Below are 21,844 nucleotides of genomic sequence, written 5' to 3'. Positions count from 1 at the left end.
CCAAAACTGTTTGCGCTGCACCTCTCGGGAACCAGACTTTTTAAACTGGGACGAAGTCTCATAACGCCCTTAACCCACTCCCGATGCCTAGCGCCCTGGATGGGTGTGGCTGCCGCCTACGTCCTCTGGAACTTTCACCCCCTATGACAACCGCGTCCATGGTGCGGTCACTCCCAACGCGCCCCGCGCCCCACTGGGGCCTGCACTGAGAAGCCTCCAGCCCAGCTTGTCCCCCCACAGAGCCCCCACCTGTCCCAGGTGGCAGCTGGCACAGGCAGGTGAGGGCACCTGGCGGCCAGCAGCCTTCTGAGAGCCAGCTGCCGCTGAGCAGACGCCTGAGGGATAGAGTGTCCCCAGTGGGAGGGGACAGCCCTCTGCCCCTCCCCTCTCCTCAGCCCCTCCCTGCAGCCGGGAGCTCAGGTGGGCCACCAGAGGTGAGACCAGTGGCCCCAGGCCTGGAACGGCCTCCGAGCAGAGCCCCACCCCCCGTGGGGCAGCCACTGGAGACCACATGGCCACAGGAATGACCAGCCAGGCTTCCCTAGAGACCAGGCCTCCCGGGGCTGGGCCGAGAGCTTCCTGCCTGCAAGGTAGGCCCAGGCCCTGTGACCGAGGCCGGAGGCAGGGGAGGCCGGACGGGCTGTCGGCAAACCGGAGGGAGATGCCTGGGCCCCAGCAGCTTGGCGTGTGGATGTGAGCCCAGCAGGTGGCCAAGCCGAGCACCCAGCTGGCCCGGCTGGTCTCTGGGGGCCAGTGGGAGCCGGGCTGCTTCGCCCCCCTGGCACCCGCGGCTACAGGCCTAGGCAAGCCGGGCAACTGGGCTCCCTCAGTTTCCCAGATGTCTTTGGTCCCTAGAAAGCGGGCTCTCCACAAGCCCGTGGCGCCAGAGATGGGGGTCGCCGCCCCAGGCCGTAGTCAGGTGGCTAGCGTCTGTGCCCAGGTGGCTGTACCCCGGGAAGGAGCGGGGTCCCTGTGCAGGAGGGCGCCCAGGGCCACCGGGACTCAGGGAAAGTGGGCAGGATGGCCAGACGCCGACTCCTGTGGAAGGGACAGGGGCCAGTGCCGGCGGCTCCGGGCGTTCCCGCCGGGAGGGGCCCTCCCTCCGCCGGGCCCTGGGCTGCGTCCAGCCTCCGGGCACCTTTGCCCTCTCCCCACCCCACGCCCTCCCCGCCTCTGCAGATGACTAATGCCGTGGGGCTCCCGGGGACGGCCGGCGCCCCGCTGGTGTCGGCGGCCTGGCCGCAGCCCAGCGCCACTCCGGCCATGCCCGCCGGGCTGCAGACGGACCACGCGGGGAACAGCTCCCAGGGGGCCTCCACGCTCTTCCTCACCACGGCGCTGGCCCGCGGCGTCTCGGGCGTCTTCGTGTGGACCGCCCTGCTGCTCACCTGCCACCAGGTAAGCCCTCTCCTCTGCACCTCCTGATGACACCGCCTTAGGGGGCCATGGCCTCGGCTCGGCCTGGCCCCGCCAGGACCGTGGGGTCTGAAACGCTGGCCTTGGCATTGATGTCAGAGGCCCGGCTACATGGAGCAGTGGCCAGGGCCACTCAGAGGCGGCTCGGCAGGCTCGGTGGGGCAGAGGGGCCGGCTCCTCAGGAGCTGGGCCTGAGGATGGTGGGCTCTGCCAGGCAGAGGGCAGAGGGCCTTCACTGAGAGCGTTTCGTCAGCCTGTCCACTGAGGTCGGTGGTGTCCCCTTTCACAGACCAGAGGACTGAGGCACACGGCACCCCGGGAAGGCCGGTGAGGCCGCGACTCCACTCGGGGGAGCCAAGAACGGGGTCAGAGGGTGGCTTCTGGGGAGGGATGCAGGGGACAGAGGCTACGTGCCTGGCTTGGGGGGACAGGACAGCCCCTAGAAGGAGCAGCGCCAGGCCCGGTGGCGGGACGGTCTTAGGACGCTGAGGCCCTAAGAGTTCTCGGGCTTGCGGAAAGGGCTGGAAGGGCAGACCTGGCCCGAGAGGCCGGGAGCTGGGAGCAGGAGCCCCTGGCGGGCCGGAGAGGGCCGCCTGGGCTGGAGGCACTCGGGACATGTGGCGGCCTCGAACATCAATGCGGGGTGTGGTCTTCAGCCTGGTGACAGGCGGCCGCGAGGACACCGTCAGGACAGTGTGGCTGGCACTGGCGTAGGGACCGGATTGGTGGGTGAGCCCGGGGGCAGGGGCCGTCAGGAGACCGGCAGGCAGGGAAGCAGGTGGCCGTCTCAGTGAGTCATCTGTCTGGCCTCGAATAACCAGGCACACAGTACACATGACAAATGTTAAGCGTGGGCCACGGGGACTGAGGTGCAGCTGGGAGGGGCTGGGGAGATGGTCCCTCCACGTGGGGGCCGTCAGGGAGGACTGCCTGCAAGAGGCAGTGCTGGTGCCGAGTCTCGCCTAGCTGCCCTCGGCACCTCGACAGGTGGGTGACACGCTTGCATTTGGCGGGAACCACGCCTTCCTGCCCGGTGGCAGAATGGTCAGGTCTGGGGTAGGCCGTGATCTCTAGGACAAAGAGAAGCAGGGGACAGGCGCCCAGCAACCGCAGTCTGGGCCTTGGCTTCCCTCTGTCTAGCCTGGACCTCCTGTAACTTGGGGACCAGTGAGTGATGCCTGAGCTTCCCGGGGCCCTACTCCCCAGACAGGGCTGACGGAGACCCGGCGGGCTGCAGATCCCGGGCCCCGCTGCCCGCTCCACTGCCAGCCCCTCTGCCCATCCGAGCCCAACAGGACAGAAAGGAACGCAGCCTCTCGCTTTAAAGACAGGAAGTAGGCTGAAGACGACAGTGGCTCGCCAAGGGCCACCCTGCCAGGCAGCGCTGGCACCGGGAGCAGAGTCCAGGTCTCCCGGGGCTGGTCGTGCCCTGCCCACTGCTCCAGCTGGGGAGGGAGCGGCTGATAAGGGGCCTGTCCCTGTGCCGCCTCTCCCCGTGCTGAGCCCTAGGAAGCCGGGCACGCACGGCTCCGCACACGCCACTCCCTCTGCCCAGCCTGCCCTTCGCCACCCTCTCCTCCTCCACGCATGCCACCTCCTCCAGGAGGCCTTCCGGGGGTGCTGTGAGACCACGGCCAGCCACTTGTGCATCCGGCTTCCCGGTGCCTCCTCCCCGTAAAGACACTCAGGGTCTCCGCGTTCTCGTGGATGATGCGGAGGACCCTGCGAGGCTTGCGGGGAGCTCTCACGCCCACTTCCCGCCGTCCGGGCCTGGGACAGGGCTCTCTGCTCGCGCCCGACCGTGCGTCGCCTGCAGGCTTGGCGCCCTCCTCGGCTCGTCCTGACGTTTCCACGTCACGTTCTGTCGGAGCACGTGCCCTCTTCCCCGCCATGTGCCCGTGGGCGGCTGCAGCACGTGACCAGCCGGCCGCCACCACGTGTGGCGGTCACAGTGCATCGCCATGAGCAAATCCTCCACAGGGGTCAGAGGGTCCCAGCCCTTTTCCCGTCCCCGTGGAAATGCCAGCCTGCCTTCCGGAATGACCGGCCCCTTGGGAGTCTCCTGGGCTGGGTGACCAAATGCACGAGCCACGGGCAAATGAGTGTCCGCTCACGGTGGCCAGCAGCGGGGGTGGCGGGTGGCCCCACGTCACCCCAAGGTCCCCAAGCCCGGCCTCGCTCCGCCCTCCCAGATCTACCTGCACCTGCGCTTCTACACCGTCCCCAACGAGCAGCGCTACATCATCCGCCTGCTCTTCATCGTGCCCGTCTACGCCTTCAGCTCCTGGCTCAGCCTCCTCCTCCTGGGGGCCCGCCAGCACTACATCTACCTGGATTCGATGCGAGACTGCTATGAAGGTGAGCCGCGGCTCCGAGTGCAGCCGCGAGGGCCCAGGAGGCCGGCGGCTGGGCCGAGTGAGGGGCCGTGGGGTCACTGGTGCCCAGGGGAGCTCGTGGACGTGGGACACAGAACTCCCGGACTCCCAAGGGGGGCGTTGAGGCTACAGCCAGGCCTGCCTGGAGCCGGGGCGGGATGTGGGGCCCTAGACAGGGCGGGGGCGTAAGAGCCGCAGGGACTGCTGGGGACGCCGGGGTGGCCTGTGGTCCTAGGGCCAGGCTGGGAGCCCCCAGGAGGGGAGGGTCCTGCCGTGTGACCTGCCCCTCAGCCTGTCCTCCAAGGACACCGAGGAGTTGTGTGGGGGTCCAGTGTGGGGCTGGGAGGCGTGGTGCCGGCTTGGTGCCTGCGCGGGCGCCCGGGCTCACTGCCACCGCGCCCGCCCTGGGCCCGCAGCCTTTGTCATTTACAGCTTCCTGAGCCTCTGCTTCCAGTACCTGGGGGGCGAGAGCACGATCATGGCCGAGATCCGGGGAAAGCCCGTCCAGTGAGCACCCCGCCCCCCCCCACGCCCCGGCAGCGGGTGGCCAGGGCCGTGTCCTCCAGGGGCTTACCGGGGGACTTGTACGCACAGGTCCAGCTGCCTCTACGGCACCTGCTGCCTCCGGGGCGTGGCCTACTCCGTGGGGTTCCTGCGCTTCTGCAAGCAGGTGAGCGGGCTGCCCGGCCTCCCCAGCCGCCCCTCGCTGCCCACGTGCTGCCCGCGCAGCCGCACCCCTCACTCCGCTCCCCCACTCCAGGCCACGCTGCAGTTCTGCGTTGTGAAGCCTGTCATGGCCTTAGTCACCATCGTGCTGCAGGCGGTCGGCAAATACCACGATGGGGACTTCAAGTAAGGCTGGCAGGGAGGGCGGGCCCGGCCGGGCTGCTGGGAGGCAGGCGGGGCTCTGCACGTGAGGACGGCCTCCCCTCTCGGCGAGGCCGTGGCAAACCCACCCCGAGGTGTGGGCCCGGGCTGCGAGGCCGCCCCGCTCCGCAGCGGCCTGCCTGGGGGACAGTGAAGGCTGGACTTCAGGGCAGTGGCCCAAGGCCCACATCTCACACATGCTCACACGTGTGCTCACACACGCTCATGCACACACAGTACTCACATGTACACATGCCTGCTCTCACGCACGTGCTCACACGTGCTCGTGCACACAGTGCCCGCGTGCACACACTCACACACGCTCACACGCATGCTCACACATGTGCTGTGTCCACAACGCAGGGGGCCGTTCCTTCAGGCTGTCCCCAGGTGGACGGGGAGGGGGCAGGAGGAGGCCGCATCTTGCCTCCGTCAGGACGCCCTGCAAGGACCCCTGCCGACTGCCCCCGGCTCCTGGCTACTCCCCTTAGGTGCCACGTGCCCCCCAGACGACAGCTGCGGGTCTGGGTCACGGGTGGGGAGGGCGCAGAGGTCGCGGGTCCCACTCTGACCCCTGGCACCTGCTCTGGCCCCAGCGTCCACAGCGGCTACTTCTACGTCACTCTCATCTACAACATGTCCGTCAGCCTGGCTCTCTACGCCCTGTTCCTTTTCTACTTCGCCACCAGGGAGCTCCTGCAGCCCTTCGAGCCGGTCCTCAAGTTCCTCACCATCAAGGCCGTCATCTTCCTGTCTTTCTGGCAGGGTGGGTGGGGCGGCTGAGGGTTCCACCCCCAGTGCCCTCGGGCCCAGCGTAGCGTAGGTCAGTGGCACAGCCCTCTTAGCGGGAGGATGGACAGCTCTGGTGCAGACATGCCGGCGGTGGAGGGGACCCGTCCCTGCACTTGGCAGAGTCGGACAACGCAGCAGACCCACGTCTGCGGTTGGGGAAGTCAGGGAGACCCTTGGGGAGCCCCTGGAGGTCCACTGTGCCGAGACCCCAGCTTCTCGGGCCCCTGCAAACCTTGCTCTCCCCCTCTGTGGTGGACGCCCCAGGGCCAGCCCAGGAGCCTTTGCGGGGCCTGAGCCTCATCCTCTCCTCGGACCCCCACCAAGACCCCAAAGCCAGCATTGGTGGGATTCTTGGCTAGAGTCAGTGCCAGTTCGGCCTCCTGTTCGGGGCGGGTACCTAAGTGGCCTTCACCACTCACAGGGATGCTGCTGGCCATTCTGGAGAGGTGCGGGGTCATCCCCGAGGTCCAGACCACAGATGGGAGCAGGGTGGGGGCCGGCACGCTGGCCGCCGGCTACCAGAACTTCATTATCTGCATCGAGATGCTGTTTGCCTCCATCGCCCTGCGCTATGCCTTCACCTGCCAGGTGTATGCGGAGAAGGACAACTCGCCAGGTACATGGGCCCTGCCAGTGGGCTGGACTGTGTGCAGCTCCCGGGCCGGCATAGTTATGGTGTGGGGTGGGTGTGCCCAGCCCTGCCTTCCCCTGGGCCCCCTGGGCACTATGTTCCCCACATAGCCCAGGGGATGCCCGCCTGAGAGATAGGGAGGCCCGAGACCCTAGACAGGCACGCGGCCTGCACCTGGCTCAGGGGAGAGACCGGGCAGGCTGGCAGCAGAAGCCCGCGGTCTGAGCAGGGGACCGGCGGCTGGGCCCCAGGCCCCTGCGGTGATGAGGGTGGGTGCCGCCGGGGCTGGAGGGGCAAGGGCTGGCCGGTCCTGGCGTCCTGAGTGACTAGCCTGTTTGGGTAGGCATGGCCTGTGGCTGTGCCCGGTAGCCTGGAGGGAAGGTGGGGGCCAGCTACAGTGTTCTCTCCTGCGGTCCCGGTATGGGCTCGGACAGCTGTAGACGGAGGAGCAGGGCTGGCATTTGGGGGTCTTGGGAGTCTCTCTCTGCTGGCCGAGGCCAGGACCTAGAGATGCAAGAGCCCAGTCCTGGGCAGCCCAAGGACGGCAGGAACAAGCCAGGCCACCCGGGCTACGGGTCCGCGGGAAGCAGACGAGCCCAGGGAGCCCCCAGCCCCCACCCACGCACGCGCTGCCGCCCCAGGCCCAGGGGCACCTTTGCAGAGCATCTCCAGTGGCCTCAAGGAGACTGTGAGCCCGCGGGACATCGTGCAGGACGCCATCCATAACTTCTCGCCCACGTACCAGCACTACGCGCAGCAGGCCACGCAGGAGGCATCGGGGCCCGGCCTGGGCAGGCTCCCCTCACCTGGCACCCACCCCAGCGTGGCCGGACAGTCTGGCGGAGGCAGGAAGAGCCGCAGCGTGGAGAAGAGGGTGCTGATCCCCTCGGAGGAGCTATAGGGACTGGGTGGTCCCGGCCTCCGCGGAAGGACAGGGCCCCTTGCCCACCGCCCACTTGCCAAAGGTCAAGCCTCTCCAGGGAGACCTCCTGCCAGGCCGTGGAGCCCACTCCCCCACCCTGCCCGCCCCGGGAGAGGGTACTGCAGCTTGTTAGCTCACACATGGCCACCGACACGGCAGGGACAGCGTGGCCTTCCTGATAGACAGATCCCAGGCTGGGCCACGGTGGGAAAGGGTGGCCGGGGAGCTTGGCCGGGGAGCTTGGCCAGCAGACAGCGCTCGAGCCGCGGTCGCGCAGGGGGCGGGGCGGCTCAGCTGGGCCTTGCTGTGGCCCCCGTGGGCTCCTGGGAGAGGGGCCAGCACTGCTCCACACACTGTCCAGTTATGGGGCTGGCCCCTCGCCTGGGCAGGATGTGCCTAATGTGGGCCTGGGGGTGCCCGGGGCCCCCAGACAAGTAGGCTCCCAGCCACCCCACTTGTTTACACATAAACGCCTGGGTTTCCAGCGGCTCTCCTGGCCTCTGTTCCGGCGGGGTCGGCCCCTGATGGCTGGACCGTCAGGAGGTGGCTGTGCTGAGGCTGGGTGTTTCCTCAGAACGGGCCTCACGTTGGACCTGCCCGCAGAGGGTCGCGAGGCCACCTGTGCAAAGCCCAGGGGTGGGGAGGGGCTGGCACCTGGAGCCCGCCTCCCTGTTCTCTGTCCCTGCGTGCTCCAGGTGGGTGCCCGAGAGCTGAGAGGGCCGAGCCTGGGACACAGGCCCGGCCTCCGGAAGCTGTGATAACAGGAGAGGGGGCAGAGAAGCAGCCAGGTTGGGGTGGTGGGGGGAGGGCCGGGGCACCTCCCGGTGCACCTGTGGCTGAGCCTGGGAAAGCACCAAGGGTCTCAGAGGGATTCAGCAGGGCCGGACCTCGGGTCCCTCTTGCCTCCTTGCTCCCTGGGTTGGGAACATGGGACTCAGGGCCAGCGGCCTCTCACAGGGCACAGCTGGCTGCGTGATAAGACGGGCCTAGCCTCCCCTGGTGCCCGCTGGAGAGTCCCCCACCCGCCTTATCGTGCTCCCCTGCAGCGGGCACTCCCCGCGCCCCCATCGGCGCCTACGCAGCTCCCAGGCCACCCGCATCGCAGTCCGCAGGTTGGGGAGGGCACAGCGCTTCCCCAGGACCTGCGGCCCAAGAGGGAGGCTTTCTGGAGGCTGCAGCTGGAGGCACGATGCCCGGCCCTGCCGTGGGCGGGGTGCTGCCCACAGCCCCTTACCCACAGAGGGAGTCTGGTGGGGCCAAAGCTGTGTACACAGAGGGCTGGAGAGCCACGTGTGGGCTCCTGGCTGTCAGATGCCCTCGGGCCAGGCCCGTGATGGGGCAGACAGCCTGCTGGGCTCCGTGCTTTGGGTGGGGAAGCAGGCCAGCTTCTCCCGAGCCCCTGTGTGCCAGGGACCGGGTCAGGGCACACCTGATCCTCACGGCAGCCGAGGAAGGTGGCCCCGGCGGAGCCACTTGCCCAAGTTCACAGATGGCAAGAGGTGGGCCAACTCCACGAAGGCCAGTTCCCCTGGTCCTGGCCCCCAGGACAGCACAGAGCACAGCCATGAGGATGAGACATGGGGCCCAGAGCTCTGGCTACGTGCAGGCGGCAAGAGGCCCCGGGCAGAGCGGGGCTGCTGTCTGCGCCTTGCTGGCCTCGCCTCCCCAAGATGCCACGTGGCCAGAGGTAGCCAAGGCAGGCAGGGGTGGCTGGTCCCGGCCTTGGCGTTCTCATCCGTGAAGTGGCCCCAGCATCCCACCCAGAGAACAGGCAGGCGGCCTGGGGCAGGGTGTCCAGGAACAACTCCCCAGAAGCCCAGCGCAGGCTGGGTCTGTGCCCCTCCAGCTCACGCCCACAGGCTTGTCAGCAGCTCTGGTCCCGGGGCCACTGTGCCGAGCAGTTATCATATCAGGAGGGAGCTCGAGGCTTAGAGAGGAAGGGACTGGTCGGGTCACGCAGGAAGTCACTCGTGTGGCCACACTGCAGCCATTTATGACAATTCGCTGTCCTGGTCAGCTCTGCACAGTGGGGCAGGAGACCTGGCAGGTTCCAGAAGCCCCGACACCAGACTGACTTGCAGGCTTGACCCTCTTTCAGAGGCCGAGGCCAGGTGCTCACCTGTCTGCCCCTGGGAGGGACAGTGGGGGTCCGCTCACCACAGAAGGGCAGCTGGGGTAGACCCTCACTCCCGGCTTTTTTGTGGGGGGGATGCGCTTACCTTAGGCCATCCTGCAGGCACTCTGCTCTCCTCCCCAGGCCAACCCCAACCTCCTGCCAGCTCATCTAGAGTCCCAGCCAACAACCCCAGGTGACAGGCCTGGCCCAGCAACCGGCACCCACCTGGGGACAGGGGCATTCCTAGCTGGAAAGGCCCCCATGGCCCGGGGCTCCCGGTCAGGGCACGTGGGGTCCCTGGAACCATGCCCGCATCCAGAAAGTGTGCCTGCCCCCCCACCCCGGCTGTCCTCACACAGGTCTGCAGTGCCCGATGGGCTGGGATAAGGGGGTGCAGCACACTCCATGTCCCAGAGCACCAACTACGGAGCGAGATGGATCTGAAACCAGAAAACTCTTTATTGCAAAGGTACAAAAGCGTCACAGCAGAGATGTACAGCAATAAATTAGGTGGTGGCCGTGGGGACGGGGCGGGCAAAGGGCACACCACGGACGGCCTCCTCTCAATAATTTATACCACGATAAAAGCAGCACAAAAATAAATATTGACATGAAACTGCTGAGCGGCCGGAGCGAGGGAGACCCGTGTGGCTCACACCCAGAGGCCCTGTCACCCAGGAAAGGCAAGGGGCTGCCTTCTCTGGGAAGGATGTGCTCTGAAGCACAGGGGACAGGAAGACAAGCCCACGCTACAGAAGACGCTTGCCGCTTCTCTTAAATAAAAACATACACTAAATCGTGACAGTGAAATTCTGATGATCTGAAAGGAAGAGAGAAAGCACGGGGGACGCGCCATCTTCCGTGGCCCCGGTCCCCGGGGGGTGGGGGGACGGCACGAACCACAGCCCTCCAGCCACGGGAGCGCCCTCAGCCTGGGGCCGAGGGGCCCATGGCCAGCGCTCGCCCACCTGTGTCCCTCAGGACAGGGCAGTCTGGGAGCTCAGTGCAGCCACCAGTGGGGCACCTGCTAGGCCCCAGGCCCAGGGGCCCAGCCATCAGCGGGGGCTGCGGGGGTCGGGGCGGTGGGCGCCCTGCCTCCCTCTGTGGAGCTGCGAGCTGGCCGCCTGCCATGCCCGCCCGGCCAGGCCGCAGATCCGCTCTAACGTACAGTGTCAAACAGGAGGGAAAGGTACAAAATGTACGGTGAGGTGTGAATATAGTTTTATATATATATACTTCTCTCTCTTAAATATCCCCCAGTCCCTACTGACATCCAATGTGGATTACCGACCTCGGCCATGGCCTCGAGAGCTGCCTCTTCCCCAGTGGGCCTCAACTCATGAGGACCCAGCCCCAGACTGTCACCTTCCCCCAGGACAGGGCGCCGCATGGCAATGCCACTGGCCAGAGACCCAGTCGCTCTGTGCCCGCTGCTGCCGAGACAGAGCAGCAGGCCGGAGGAAGCGCTTGGAGCTGTCTGCTCCTCCCGGCGCTGCGGGGCCCGGCGGGGGCCTTTGCAGCTTGCTGGGAGTCTTGGTGGGGGGCCGGAGCCCAGCGGCCATGGGCCAGTGGTGGGCCTGGCTTGCAGTTCACTGGGCATCTTCGGGGAAGGGGCAGGAAAGGGCAGAAAGGGGCGGGCCACAGCTGGACGCGCAAACCCCTGCAGCAGCTCTCAGGGGAGGAAGTAAAGGCCACCAAGGTCATCAGTGGCTCCAAGCACCCCAAAAAGCAGGTGGAGGTTCCGAGCGATGATTGAGCACCAAGGTTGCAGTGTCCCCTGTCCACTCTGTGCTGACAGATCATCCAGGTGCCCCCGAGGCTGGTCCCCAGGGCCTTCCCGCCCAGGCCCCCCATGCCCCCAACCACATTCCTCAACCCCGACCTGTCATCTGGCTCTCCCGTCCCCTCCGGCAGCAGGACCGGGGTGCCGCCCAGCCCCACTGATGCTCGTGGGTGACGGCCGGCTTCGGCCTGTCCCATGCAGGGCACACCTGCCCCCTCCTGCCACTCCCTGCACTGGGCCCCAGCCTCCCAGTGCTCTGGCTCCACACCGGGGACCCACCTCCCGTCACCCCGACACATGGGCAACTTGCAGCTCCCCACGTGGACCCCCCAGCCAAGGGACACCGTGACACGAGCCACCCGCTGCTACTGGCATGGCACGAAGGCAGGCAGGCCCCCCACGTGCCCGCCCCCGAGCAGCCCTTCCCACACCCGCTTCCTGGGCCGGGCTCCGGTCGAGGCCAGCAGCGCCGTGCTGTGGACTGATGCTGGGGACAAGTGGCTCCCGTTGGGGCGCCGCGCTCAGCCAGGGCGGTGAGGGGCACCCATGCTGGCTGGCAGCCGCCGAAGGGGACAGATGCCTGACGCGCGCTGACGGGCTGCCCAAGGGAGGGGTGGGACACAGCGCCATAGCCATTGGGCCGCAAGGCCAGGACCCTTCTGAGGACGTCCCCTGCACGCAGCCTGGCACCCGGCGCGACCCACACCCCTGACGGCAGACAGCCTGGGACGGCAAACAGGCCGGCGGGGGGCGGGCGCGGGGGAGGGCGCGCGGCGCCCGGGCTCAGGAGACCCCACTCCTCACCCGGCACCCGCCCCTGCACTGACCCGGGAGTCACGGCGTCTGTCCCCATGGGACCCCCTGACGAGCCCAGGGGACGGGCCCTAGGAGGCGGCCGAGAAGGGCACGGAGGGGGATTTGACGATGGTGATGACGCTGGTGGTGGCCACCTTGGTGGGCGTGACGGGCCCGCGGGCCACGGTCCTGGCGAAGGCCTGCAGCGCCTCGTACTTGGCGCGCAGCGCGTCCAGCTCCCGCCGCATGCCGGCGTTCTCCGCCGCCAGCTTCTCCACCTCCCGCTGCAGCTCCACGCGCTGCCGCTCCAGCTCCTCCTTCTGCGTGACGCGCTTGATGCGGCAGCTGGCCGCGTAGCCGCGGTTCTTGAGCGTGCGCCGGCGCTGCTTCAGCCGGGCGACCTCCTCCCGGGACAGGCCGCGCAGGTGCTGGTTCAGCTCCCGCACGGACATGGACACCAGGTCATCGTCGCCCAGCGCCGGGCCGTTCTCGCCTGCCTCCTTCTTGACCTGCAGGGACACCAGGTGTGGGGGCGGGGGACTCAGCTGGCACGCCCCGGGGGGTGGCCCGGTGTCCGGGCTGGAACGAGCTCTGCACACGGGCTGGCCTGCCCTCGCTCCCCCACAGCGGGTGGGGACGGTCCCCGTGGGGCCACATGCCATCATGCACACGGTGGCAGTACCGCAGGCCATTCCCTGAGGGGGACCGTGGGCTACGCCGGCCATTACCCAGCTACCGCTGGCCAAGCTCTGCGAGGCCGCAGCCCACCTGTGCCGCCCTGTGACCCCGCAGTGCCTGCTCAGAACTGACACAGGCAGCAGAATGACAGGAAGGAGGGACAGCCCACCCGGGCCTGGGGACACGCGCTGTACTGACTGGGGCTTGGAGGCGCACAGCCCACAGGTGAAAGGAGCTCCCCGCTCTGCTCCCGAGACCAGAGACAAGGGCACGCCGCAGCCTCGGAAGCTGAGGGACAGTCGGAGCCGGGCCACCAGCACTCACGGGTGCCTGCAGGGCACCTGGGTGCCAGGCCGAGTGGTCGACCCTGGCCGCAGGCACCACCCACCTTCCACGCAGGCGTCTCTCAAGGCCGCAACCCGATTCCGTCACCGCCTCTCTCAGTGACACCCAGCGGCCAACAACCCCCAGCCCGCGGCCCGGGGCACAGCTTCCTCACACTCTGAGGGGCGTCCAGGGGAAGAGGGGCTGCCGAGAAGGGACGGGGCAGAGGTGGGGTCTGCCCACTCCCACGCCCGCTTACCTTCAATGCCTTGTTCGGTTTGGGATTAGTCGTCATAACCTGGGCACGGTCACCCGGACAGAACTGCTTGGAAATCGTAACTAGAAAATCACAGAACACAGAAACGAGTGTGGTTAGGTCCTGCCAGGCTGGGGACAGGGTGTGCTGCCATCGCAAGTGACCCGAAGCAGGACCCCACTGCAGAGAGACTCCAAAGGCTCAGTTCCTCTTCCCTGCGACCTGCTCCCAGCGCCCAAAAGCAGGCGGGCCCCGGCCCATCCTGACGGGCTGCCCCAGGGCGAGCACTGTGGCCGGGCCTGGGCCTCTGCCAAGGGGTCCCAGGCGGACACCCAGCCATGGCCCCATTCCAGAATCAGCCCATGGAGCAGCTGGCCCACCTCGTCCGAGTGCCCCCTCCCAGCCTCTACCTAAAGCACCCGCGCTGGGGGATACACCCCAGGGGAGCAGGTGTTGCTCCCTGTTGACACGCTCCCCAAGCTCAGACGTCTGCACCTGTGAGGCAGAAGGCCACGTTTGAGGGCCAGAGTGCACACGGCACCGGCCCTCCAAAACAGCCTGGCGCCTGCCCTGGTGAGAGCCCCCATCGCCCCGATCAGCCTGCCTCTCCCAGGGGAAGGGCCCTTTGGGGAGCCCCTGACCTTGCCAGGCTCACCCCAACGAGGGGCGGGTGAAGCCCCGCGCTGCCGGGCCCCACCCTCCCGTAGGCCTACCTCCGCCAAGGGCACTGCAGCTGTGACATCACCGCCTCCACCTGCGCTGCCCCAAGGCCATGACCTGAGGCCCAAAGGGTGAGCAGGAGGTCCCTACGCCAGCCTGGGGCCTGGACAGGGCGGTGGGGAGCCGCCACCTCGCGAGCTCAGCGACTGTCTGGCGGGAGCTGTCCCCGCCGCCCGTCCTTCTCGTGTTCGCGTCTGCATTGTGTCACACATTCTAATCATTCATGAAAAAGCCAGCCAAAGCATCCCAAGCATGATTCCCCTCTGATAGTTACCATGGCGACCTTGGGAAGTAGCCAACCTCTGATGGTCGTCATGGAAACAGAGAAGCCCACAGCAACAATGGCTTTGGGCCCATGGTGCAGACGTCGCAGGTTGTGGGACAGTAAACAAACCCCTGGTGCCCAGCAGCTGGGGGATGGGAGGGGAATGGGCTCCAGACTCGCTGGCACGCTGTGTCCCCAGCCTACGGGGTCGGGGCCCACCCCGACGTTCCAAACACCAGGCAAGGTGAAGGGAGCAGAGAGAGCACCAGAAACACGCACCTGGGGAGGGGCCTCGCGCCCCAGGCACTGAGCTCCCTGAAGCCTCCGTCCCCCGGAGGGTGAGACTCAGCTGGGTGGGTGGTCTCCACCTCGCCAGCCCCCGCCCGCAGCCCCAGGACCCTGCTGTAGCACCGCCTGGACCCTATGCCCACTGCTGACGCCTCCATGGGCCCACCCCCATCACCAGAGGCTGCGGAGTGGACAGAGGGTCTCAGCACCCAAGCCTGAGAACCCGTCACCCCCCGCACCGTGCCCACTCTCCTGGGTGCTGAGGGTGGATGGTGGAGAGCAGTATGCCACAGGGCCAGGCCGGGGCCAGCGCCGGGGGACTCTGGACTCCTCTGCACCCCTCAGGAGGCTACGAATGTGCGACCGAGATGGACAGGCAGCATGTCTGGGGCAATCCTACCGCGGGGTGAGGGCTGATTCCCCAAGTGGCTTGACCCCAGCATCTGGGGGGCACCCAACGAGTGCCCCAGGGACCTACCCCGCTCCAGGGCTGGGGTCAAGGCACGCTGGAGAAGCCACCAGGAAAAGCCAGCGGAGGCCACAGGAGCCATGAGAAAGTTTTCCACGTCAGGGAGGAGGGGCTGCGGGTGCCATTCCAGCAAGCCGGGCAGCAGCGTCAGTGCACGAGGCCTGGCCGCCAGGCATAGCTGTGCAGTGAGTCACCAGCTGTTTACAGAGCAAGGGCTCACATTCCCACAGACCGAGGCCCCGCCCACCTGCAGGGACCGCTCTGCTGGCGAGCGAGGGACAGGAAGGCGCTGGGTGGCGGACAAGGGACCCCACCAGATGGGCACTGCCCCTAGAGCCAGCTCGGCCAGGCCCCCGGCCTCAGGCGGGGGTCAGGGCCAGCACACCTCCTCTGGGGACCTGCGTGACATGCATCTGTGGTGGGATACCGGGTAACCAGGACACGCCCAGGATGGGCCCCAGCTTGCTCGGACCCCCTGCCATGCAGGCCCCAGGAGGGTCCATCCCCACCACACCCACCAGAACAAGGTCCCTGGGCTCAGCCCATCTCACCCATCTCCCTGGGCTTCTGGGGGCTAGGACCCCAGGTGAGGAGCCCGGGCAGACACAAAGAGAGCAGCCTCCCTCGAGCTGGGGTCCGAGGGAGACGACCCCTCCCTGTACCAGGGCGCCACGATGGGCTCTGACCTGGGGCCTGTCTTCAAGTGTCAACTTTCACTTCAGGGACAGTAACGTGAGGTGACGGCGCTCACCTGGAGGGCACGCTGGGGATGACTAAGTAAACCCTCTTCTGAGCGTCTTAGTCCCCTTCCAAAAGGAGAGGGGACCGGAACCAAGGGGCCCCCGGCTCCTACCCAGCTCCGGACTGCCTCAGCTGGGCCAAGCAGCTGGCGCCCTGACTCGGGGCTGTGCTGTTGGCCCCCAGGGCTCCAGGGAACCAGAGACGAAGGGGAGAAGAGGAGGGCCGGGCGGGAGCAGACAATGCCCAGGCTCTGTGCTCACAGATGACCCCACGGCCTCGGGCCCACCAGAGCTCGGCTTCTGCGCGTTCTGCTGAGCCTCCAATGGCTGGAAGACGCGGCCGTCCTTCCCCGCCCCGCCAGCAGGTGGCGGCCCAGAGGCAGGGCGCAGGTCCCGGCCTGCACCTAGCGTCGGCTTCATGCCCCTTCTGTGAACTCAGCAGGTGGAACGGAGCTGTTACCTCTGCCCGAACGTCGAATGCACGTTGGCAGAATGATGGCCTGCTCTTGGAAAGCGGCTGGGAGAAGCGCTCTGCACCATGAGGCAGAGTCTGTGACACACCGGCTTTAAAACCACCATCCTAAACTGGCACTGGTAACCCCTGAGCTTCGGCGACTTCGGCGGCCCGCAGAGCACACGGGAGTAACTGCTGAGACTCGGGGTGACAGGGGCTGGCATGTGTGGGCTGAGAGGCCCCGGGTGGCCCGTGCCCCTTCCCCCGCCGCCAGCACCACGACGCCCTCCAGCAGCTGTCCACGAGGGCGCGCCGGCACTGCCCCGCGTCCCCTGACGAACAAACCCCTGGCCACGCAGGCCGGGACCCTGGGACAGCAGGTCTGCTGCTGCTGAGTGGCCCCGCACCCCCCAGCACTCGCCCCCTGCGCCCTGGCGGAGCTGCTGGCCCAGAAAGGTGCGCAGTCAGCACCTGTCACTCCAAATACCTTTTAGGTAACTATTTTTCTAACTGAAGAGGCTGATTTTTCAACCCAAAGGCAGAAGCATCGTTCTGATGTGTAGCCAAGTGAGGCTAACAGGAAACATCTCCTCAAAAGAAGAGGGGAGGCAGCAGCGGGCCAGGAGCCGACTCCGTCGACAGCACGGCTCGCGATGAACGAAGGAGCTGGCTGCCCTCCCCTCCGGCCCGCAAGAACAGGGCAGGGTGCTTTGCCCGGAACGGCCAGGGCATCCTGGAGGCAGGGCAGGGAGCCTAGGGTCCATGGTCCAGGGCTGGCCCTCTAGGAGGCAGGTGAGCTGGAGGCCAGGATCTCAGACCCCTTCCGGGTCACTTTTCACTTTCTGACTCCCAGCAGACACTGACTGCTTGCCCACTGCTTGGACGCAGCTTGTCCAGGCGGCTCAAGGCCCTGGCTATCCCCGGGTGTGCTCTGGCCCTCACTGGGCTGGATCCAAGTTCAAGGCCACAGGGAAGGCTTTCTCCATCAACAAAGCCAGGTAGCTGATGGGAGCAGACCCCTACCCAACCAGCCCTTGGTCTAGATAACAGCAGAAAAGGCGGTTTTACCGTTCCAAAGGGCCCCAGTTCTCACCTAGATTAAACAATTAGCCGCCAAGGCTAGACGCTGAGCCTCACGCAGACGGGAAGCCGAGCCGGGTGCTCAGCATGGGTGGGCTCCCACGCCATTGCTCCCGTTCTGTGTGAAGGTGCCCGCCTGCTGACGGCGAGCATCCCAGCACCCCATTCCCCGGATGCCGGTCCGGAATGAGCGGGCAGAGGCTGGAGGAAGACCAGCGAGGGAGGGAAGGGGCTCTGTCCCAGGGGAGCGGGCCCTGACCGCAGGCTACAGAGCAGCCGGCTGCATCCTGACCTCTGCTCTGAGGGGGCCAGGGACCTCTTCTGAAGTGACCCAAAGCCAAATGCCCCTCCTAGTTGCTGGCCGCACTATAAGGTGGGGCTGCCACAGTAGGCACTTGTCAAACGAGCACGTGTCACCGACTGAAGGCCGTTCCCAGAGCCGGGGGGCTCTCACCACCCTGCCCACTCCAGACGCCAGGCGCTGATGGGCCGCTCCAGCTCCCCTCGTGTAGAGTGCGTCCCACAGCGCCTCCTGGGCACCCCACCAGCCCGGCCTACACCCAGCTTGCAGGCTGGCCCTGGCTGGCTGCCCTCCGGCAAGACATGACTCTGCCGGGCTTGGAGGACGTCTGGTCACCTTGCCTTTGCAGTTCGAGGAAGCTGTGTCATCCTGGCCGCGTCCAGAGGTGACTCAGACGGCTGCCGAGCTGATAACAGGCTGAATGCCACACCCCCCAGCCAGCAGTGCCCTGGCCCCTCGCTCCCACCATCCAGCTTCAGGCGGCCTGCTCCTCTTGCATTTCTGGGGGTCCCCCTCCCTCCAGGGTCCCCTGCAGGGCCCTGTCCTCTCCTCAGCTCACTCCAGGCCACCCAGGGCTTCACTGGCCCAATCCTCATGTCCAGCCAGGTAGGTCCCCCGGAAAACCTGACAGCCTACATGCTCAGCAGACCCCACGCCTGCCCTCCTCCCACATCTGCAGCTCAGGTGGTGACCCCACCACGTTATTCACCCAGACGCACCCCAGGGCCCTGCCTCTCCTCCTGCATCCACTAGCTGGCCTTGGCTCACTGGCCTCAGCCCAAGCGTCCCGGCTCCAGCCCAAAAGCACCGGCTCAGCTCAGGCCCCCAGCTTCTCCCATCGGGACTCTGGTCTAGGTCCCCAAATGCAGCCCTCACAGGCAGGCAGAGGGATCCCCACTCCCTGGCCCCATTGCATTCCAGGTCTCCAGCTCTGGCTCCTTAGAGCGCCCCCAAATCTGTGCGGGGCTCCTCCCCGTCTCCCCGCCATCCCTGCCCTCCTTTCCCCCAACCTCTGCTTCATCAGAAAGCCCCCCCCTGCCCCCACCCAGGGTGGGCGACATCCTCTCTTGAGCACACATCCTGGGCTGCACCCCACACCGGGTCCCAACCCTTCTCACCAAGGCCTACCTTCCTGTTTGAATGGACAGCAGGGGTAACCCCTACCTACACTGGCCCCGCCTCCACGCCAGGCAGGAAGAAGGTGTGCAGCATAACAGATGTGTGGGCCCTGAGGGGTCAACGTCTCTCCAACCCCCTTGCCCGGGCGCCCAGACAGGCAGCACAGAGAAGCGGGCAGGCAGCCGCGCCTGACCCCGGACCCCACCGCCACGGGCCGGCGACGAAGCCCGCACTCGGCCCTCTCATCCAAAGCAGGTGTGTGATCTCAGTGTCCACCCCCACCTGCCCTAAGATCCTACAGCTTTAAGATGACACTTTCAACTTCCTGACCCTGTAAGAAAGAGGAAGCATGACGAGTGTGTGACTTATGAAAAGCAAAAGTAAATGCCAGAGCAACGGTCCCCAGCGAACGGAGAGCAGGGGTGAGTCACTGTTTATGCACTGAGGGGCAGCCACACAGGGCGCTCCAGCTGGCGGGGCGCCACTCCCCGTGCGGGCCGGACCAAAATCCAGAAAGTCCAGCCCAGAAACCTTTAGACTCAGGAACAGCCAGGCCACAGGCAGGGCTTCTCCCAGGCAGCTGAAGCTGCACACAACTCCCCGCCACCTATCACGGGGCCCAGAGCACACAAGTGGCACAGACACCACCGCACAGCCAGTGGCAGCCCCGGCTGGGACGCGGCAAGCCCCACACTCAGCAAAAGCCCACTTCCCCGGGCAGCCTCGGTCAACTCCCATTTTAGCAACCGCCTTCAAGCGGGCGACTCTGAACTTGGACTCCAGCTGTGTTCACGCACAAAGGCCAAAGCGCTCCTGGGAGAGGCCCAGCTCTGTTTCCAGCTAATAAACGCTTTATTTCAGAATAACGAGAGCCTTGCGTTAAGGTATAAGAGCAGACCCCCTCCACCCAGCTCCAACTCGAAGCTTCCTTCTGGGTTACCAGGGGAGGGAAGTGCTTGTAAAGCTGGTCAGTTACCCACAATGCAACAAGTGGCAGGTGTGCCCCGCCCACACGCACAGCCCTCCATCCACTTCCCAGACCCCTCCCACCCGTTTAGACTAGTAGTTTTTTAAAACCTCCGTTCCCCCTGAAGGTGTCAGGCTTGGCGCTAAGGCTCCAGAGGAGGCACACGCGCGCACAGCTGCATTTCGCTGAGGTACCTGCTCCGTGGTCGCTGTAACAGCAAAACCTCATCAGTGCCAGTAAAGGGGGCGGGGAGGCTGGGCAGCCCAGCCACCCGCGGGAACCTGCTGACTCTGTCACCCCGTGTTGGGAGTGCACCTGGCCAGAGAAGGTGGCTGCGTGTTGGTCAACTGCTGAATGAACTGTTAGGCAGGCGATCCATTTCTGCCTGGGCTGCAAGAGCTGTGTGGAGGTGAACAGGCACGGAGTGGCTACCGCCAGGCGAGCGCACACCCCCAGCGGCCCCTGCCACCACCACCACGGGCCACGATGCCGACCGGGGTCGCGCTGGGGAGACTCCTCGCTGCGGGGGTGAGCCTCCTTGGGAGACAGGGCAAGGCGTTTGCTTCTCCTCGGAGTGGAACGCCGCCAGCCCCGTCCCGTCCCCTCCCGTCCCCCGCTCCAAGGAAGGTGTGGAAGTAGACTGACACGTTACCTGTGCCCTAAACTCAGCAGAAGCTCAGAAGACCCCGCATTTGGAGTTAGAAAAGACCCCCATTCACAGCCGAGAAAAATGACGCGCGGGCGTTGGGGTTGGGGAGAAGTTACACGTTCGCCCCGACCCCGTCCCCACCCAAACTTCCCCATCAAGACCCCCCGCCCCGGGGTCCCCTGACTGGTCAGCTGCTCAGATTGCGACCTCGGTCAGCGAGCCCTCCGCTCCTTTCCCCCCGCCCCGAATGGTGTGGACCCTGCCACGGTCACCGTGGGAGGGGCTGTGGGGTCGGCCGGACAGCACACCGCAGCAGCGGAAGCGCTCAGGTACCTGAAACCGAGTGGCCCGCGCGACTACGCGCACCCGGCACGTGGCCATTTATTTTCACCTCCGCCTTCCCGCCTCGGATAGGGTCTCCGAGGGCTAAAGGCAGACAGGTGGGGAGGAAGGCGGAGCCGGGACACGCGGGCAACCCCACCCTAGCCTCCCCTGAATGCCCACCGTCTCCGGGCTCCGGCACGGGGCGGGGGGCGCGCTCCCCGGCCCCGAAAAGGAAGGAGACCTGGTCTAGGGACCGGGACGAGACCCCGCCCGCGCGGCGCGCTCAGGCAGCACACCTGACCGCAGGTGCGCGGGGCCGGGTGGAGGGCTCGGGGTCCCGCCCAACTTTGCCAGGGGTCCCAGGCTGCCGCGACCCCACGGCCGGCGGCCCCCACCGCGCCCCGCACGGGGCCCCCGGCCCACCGGGCCCCGCCCGGCCGCCCCTCACCTGGTGTCGCGCGGGGGGCGCGGGCGCGCGGCGGCTCCTCGCGGGCACGCGCTCTCCTCGCGCTCACTCTCGCGCTGCGCCTGGGCCGCCGCCTCCGCCGCGCGCTTCGGCTCCGACTTCGCGAAGAACAACAAGTCCCCCCCGCCGCCCGCCGCCAGCGCGCCCGCCCGCCCGGCTCCCCAGCATCTGACACCGCTTCCGGGATCGGCGTCGGGCGCGTCACCCGCCCCGCCCACAGCGCGCCGCCGCCCCGCCCATCGAGCCCCGCCCCCCACGCGACCCCGCCCCTCCCCGAGGCCCCGCCCCCGCAGGCCCCGCCCCGCCCCGGGACCCCGCCCGCCCGCGGACCCGCGTGGAGCCGGCCGGGGTTGCCCCTCCGGAGCCCGCGGAGCCCGTGGGAGTCGGCCCGCCGCTGCTCCAGCGCCCAGGGAGCCGCTCGCGAGCCCAGGGTGCGCAGGGCCGGCAGCATGCACCTGTGCTGCAGGTGTCGTCGTGCGCCCCACGTGCTGGGGGCCCCGGCGCGTCCCTACGTGGTGCAGGCGTCCGGGAATCCGTAACACTCTCTTTGGGCTCCGTCCGTGGTAGGAGAGGCCGACTCTTCTCTGGACCCCACCTCCCCATTACCCTCAATCTCCTCAGCCTCAGGAGACACTGTCGTCCCGCCGTGTTGGCTCTGGGACAATTCTCCAGACATTACAAGCAGGTCACAAGGTCAAGTGTTTTTACCACAAGAGATGGACCAGACACGCGCGGGGGCACAGAGTTCCTTGCTTGGGGCCAGGCCGCCCCACCTTCCAGGACAGGGTGCCTGGGGACCCCTCCTGAAGTGACCTTCTGTCTTTGGATTTCTCACTTTGACCAACAAATAGGTAAAGAGAACTATTTCCCCTCTGCAGGAAAGCCAACAATGTAACATGGTGACAAGTGGCTTTGATGCACAGCTTCCGTGTCCGTGGCTCCAAGACACCAGGGCCTGGGCAGTCCCTTCTAAAGCCCCACAATGGTGGCCATGGAGAAGCCCAGAGTAGTGGCCTGGCCTCCGATCAGGGCCGGGCCCTGGGAGGG

The 21,844-nt window shown here is 66.8% G+C and overlaps 2 protein-coding genes across 10 annotated transcripts; one reads left to right on the top strand and one right to left on the bottom strand.

The window, feature by feature from the left end:
• Positions 1–66: 66 nt before the first annotated feature.
• TMEM184A (transmembrane protein 184A) lies at positions 67–7,490 on the top strand. The gene is made up of 9 exons (XM_039879383.1): positions 67–590; positions 1,180–1,398; positions 3,609–3,774; positions 4,208–4,298; positions 4,386–4,461; positions 4,552–4,643; positions 5,255–5,424; positions 5,872–6,066; positions 6,723–7,490. The coding sequence occupies exons 2-9, from the start codon at positions 1,180–1,182 to the stop codon at positions 6,980–6,982; spliced, it is 1,269 nt and encodes a 422-aa protein (XP_039735317.1). The 5' UTR covers positions 67–590; the 3' UTR covers positions 6,983–7,490.
• A 2,064-nt stretch (positions 7,491–9,554) lies between these two features.
• Positions 9,555–20,968, bottom strand: MAFK (MAF bZIP transcription factor K). 9 transcript variants are annotated; one of them, XM_039879409.1, is made up of 3 exons: positions 20,780–20,968; positions 12,959–13,038; positions 9,555–12,206 (listed from the first exon to the last, which is right to left on the bottom strand). In XM_039879409.1, the coding sequence occupies exons 2-3, from the start codon at positions 12,992–12,994 to the stop codon at positions 11,787–11,789; spliced, it is 456 nt and encodes a 151-aa protein (XP_039735343.1). In that variant the 5' UTR covers positions 12,995–13,038; positions 20,780–20,968; the 3' UTR covers positions 9,555–11,786. The 9 variants fall into 9 exon arrangements, with proteins under 9 accessions (XP_039735343.1, XP_039735362.1, XP_039735368.1 ...); XM_039879428.1 differs by lacking the exon at positions 20,780–20,968 and adding an exon at positions 18,437–19,406; XM_039879434.1 differs by lacking the exon at positions 20,780–20,968 and adding an exon at positions 18,441–19,406.
• Positions 20,969–21,844: the final 876 nt, after the last annotated feature.

The sequence above is a fragment of the Pteropus medius genome, unplaced genomic scaffold (assembly GCF_902729225.1).
Source record: "Pteropus medius unplaced genomic scaffold, Ma_sr-lr_union100, whole genome shotgun sequence".
Lineage (NCBI taxonomy): Eukaryota > Metazoa > Chordata > Mammalia > Chiroptera > Pteropodidae > Pteropus > Pteropus medius.
Note: the sequence above shows the minus strand (reverse complement) of the source record. Positions and strands in the feature narration are given on the sequence as shown.

Bases quoted from the DNA above. Each gene is read 5' to 3' on its own strand.
- TMEM184A (XM_039879383.1), top strand. From the start codon at position 1,180: ATGACTAATGCCGTGGGGCTCCCGGGGACGGCCGGCGCCCCGCTGGTG. The intron at 4,299-4,385 runs GTGAGCACCCCG...TTGTACGCACAG, and splicing joins ATCCGGGGAAAGCCCGTCCA to GTCCAGCTGCCTCTACGGCA. The intron at 6,067-6,722 runs GTACATGGGCCC...CTGCCGCCCCAG, and splicing joins GGAGAAGGACAACTCGCCAG to GCCCAGGGGCACCTTTGCAG.
- MAFK (XM_039879392.1), bottom strand. From the start codon at position 14,779: ATGGCTCCTGTGGCCTCCGCTGGCTTTTCCTGGTGGCTTCTCCAGCGT. The intron at 13,039-14,706 runs GTAGGTCCCTGG...GTGATTTTCTAG, and splicing joins GACCCCAGCCCTGGAGCGGG to TTACGATTTCCAAGCAGTTC. The intron at 12,207-12,958 runs GTAAGCGGGCGT...GTGTCCCTGCAG, and splicing joins AACCGAACAAGGCATTGAAG to GTCAAGAAGGAGGCAGGCGA.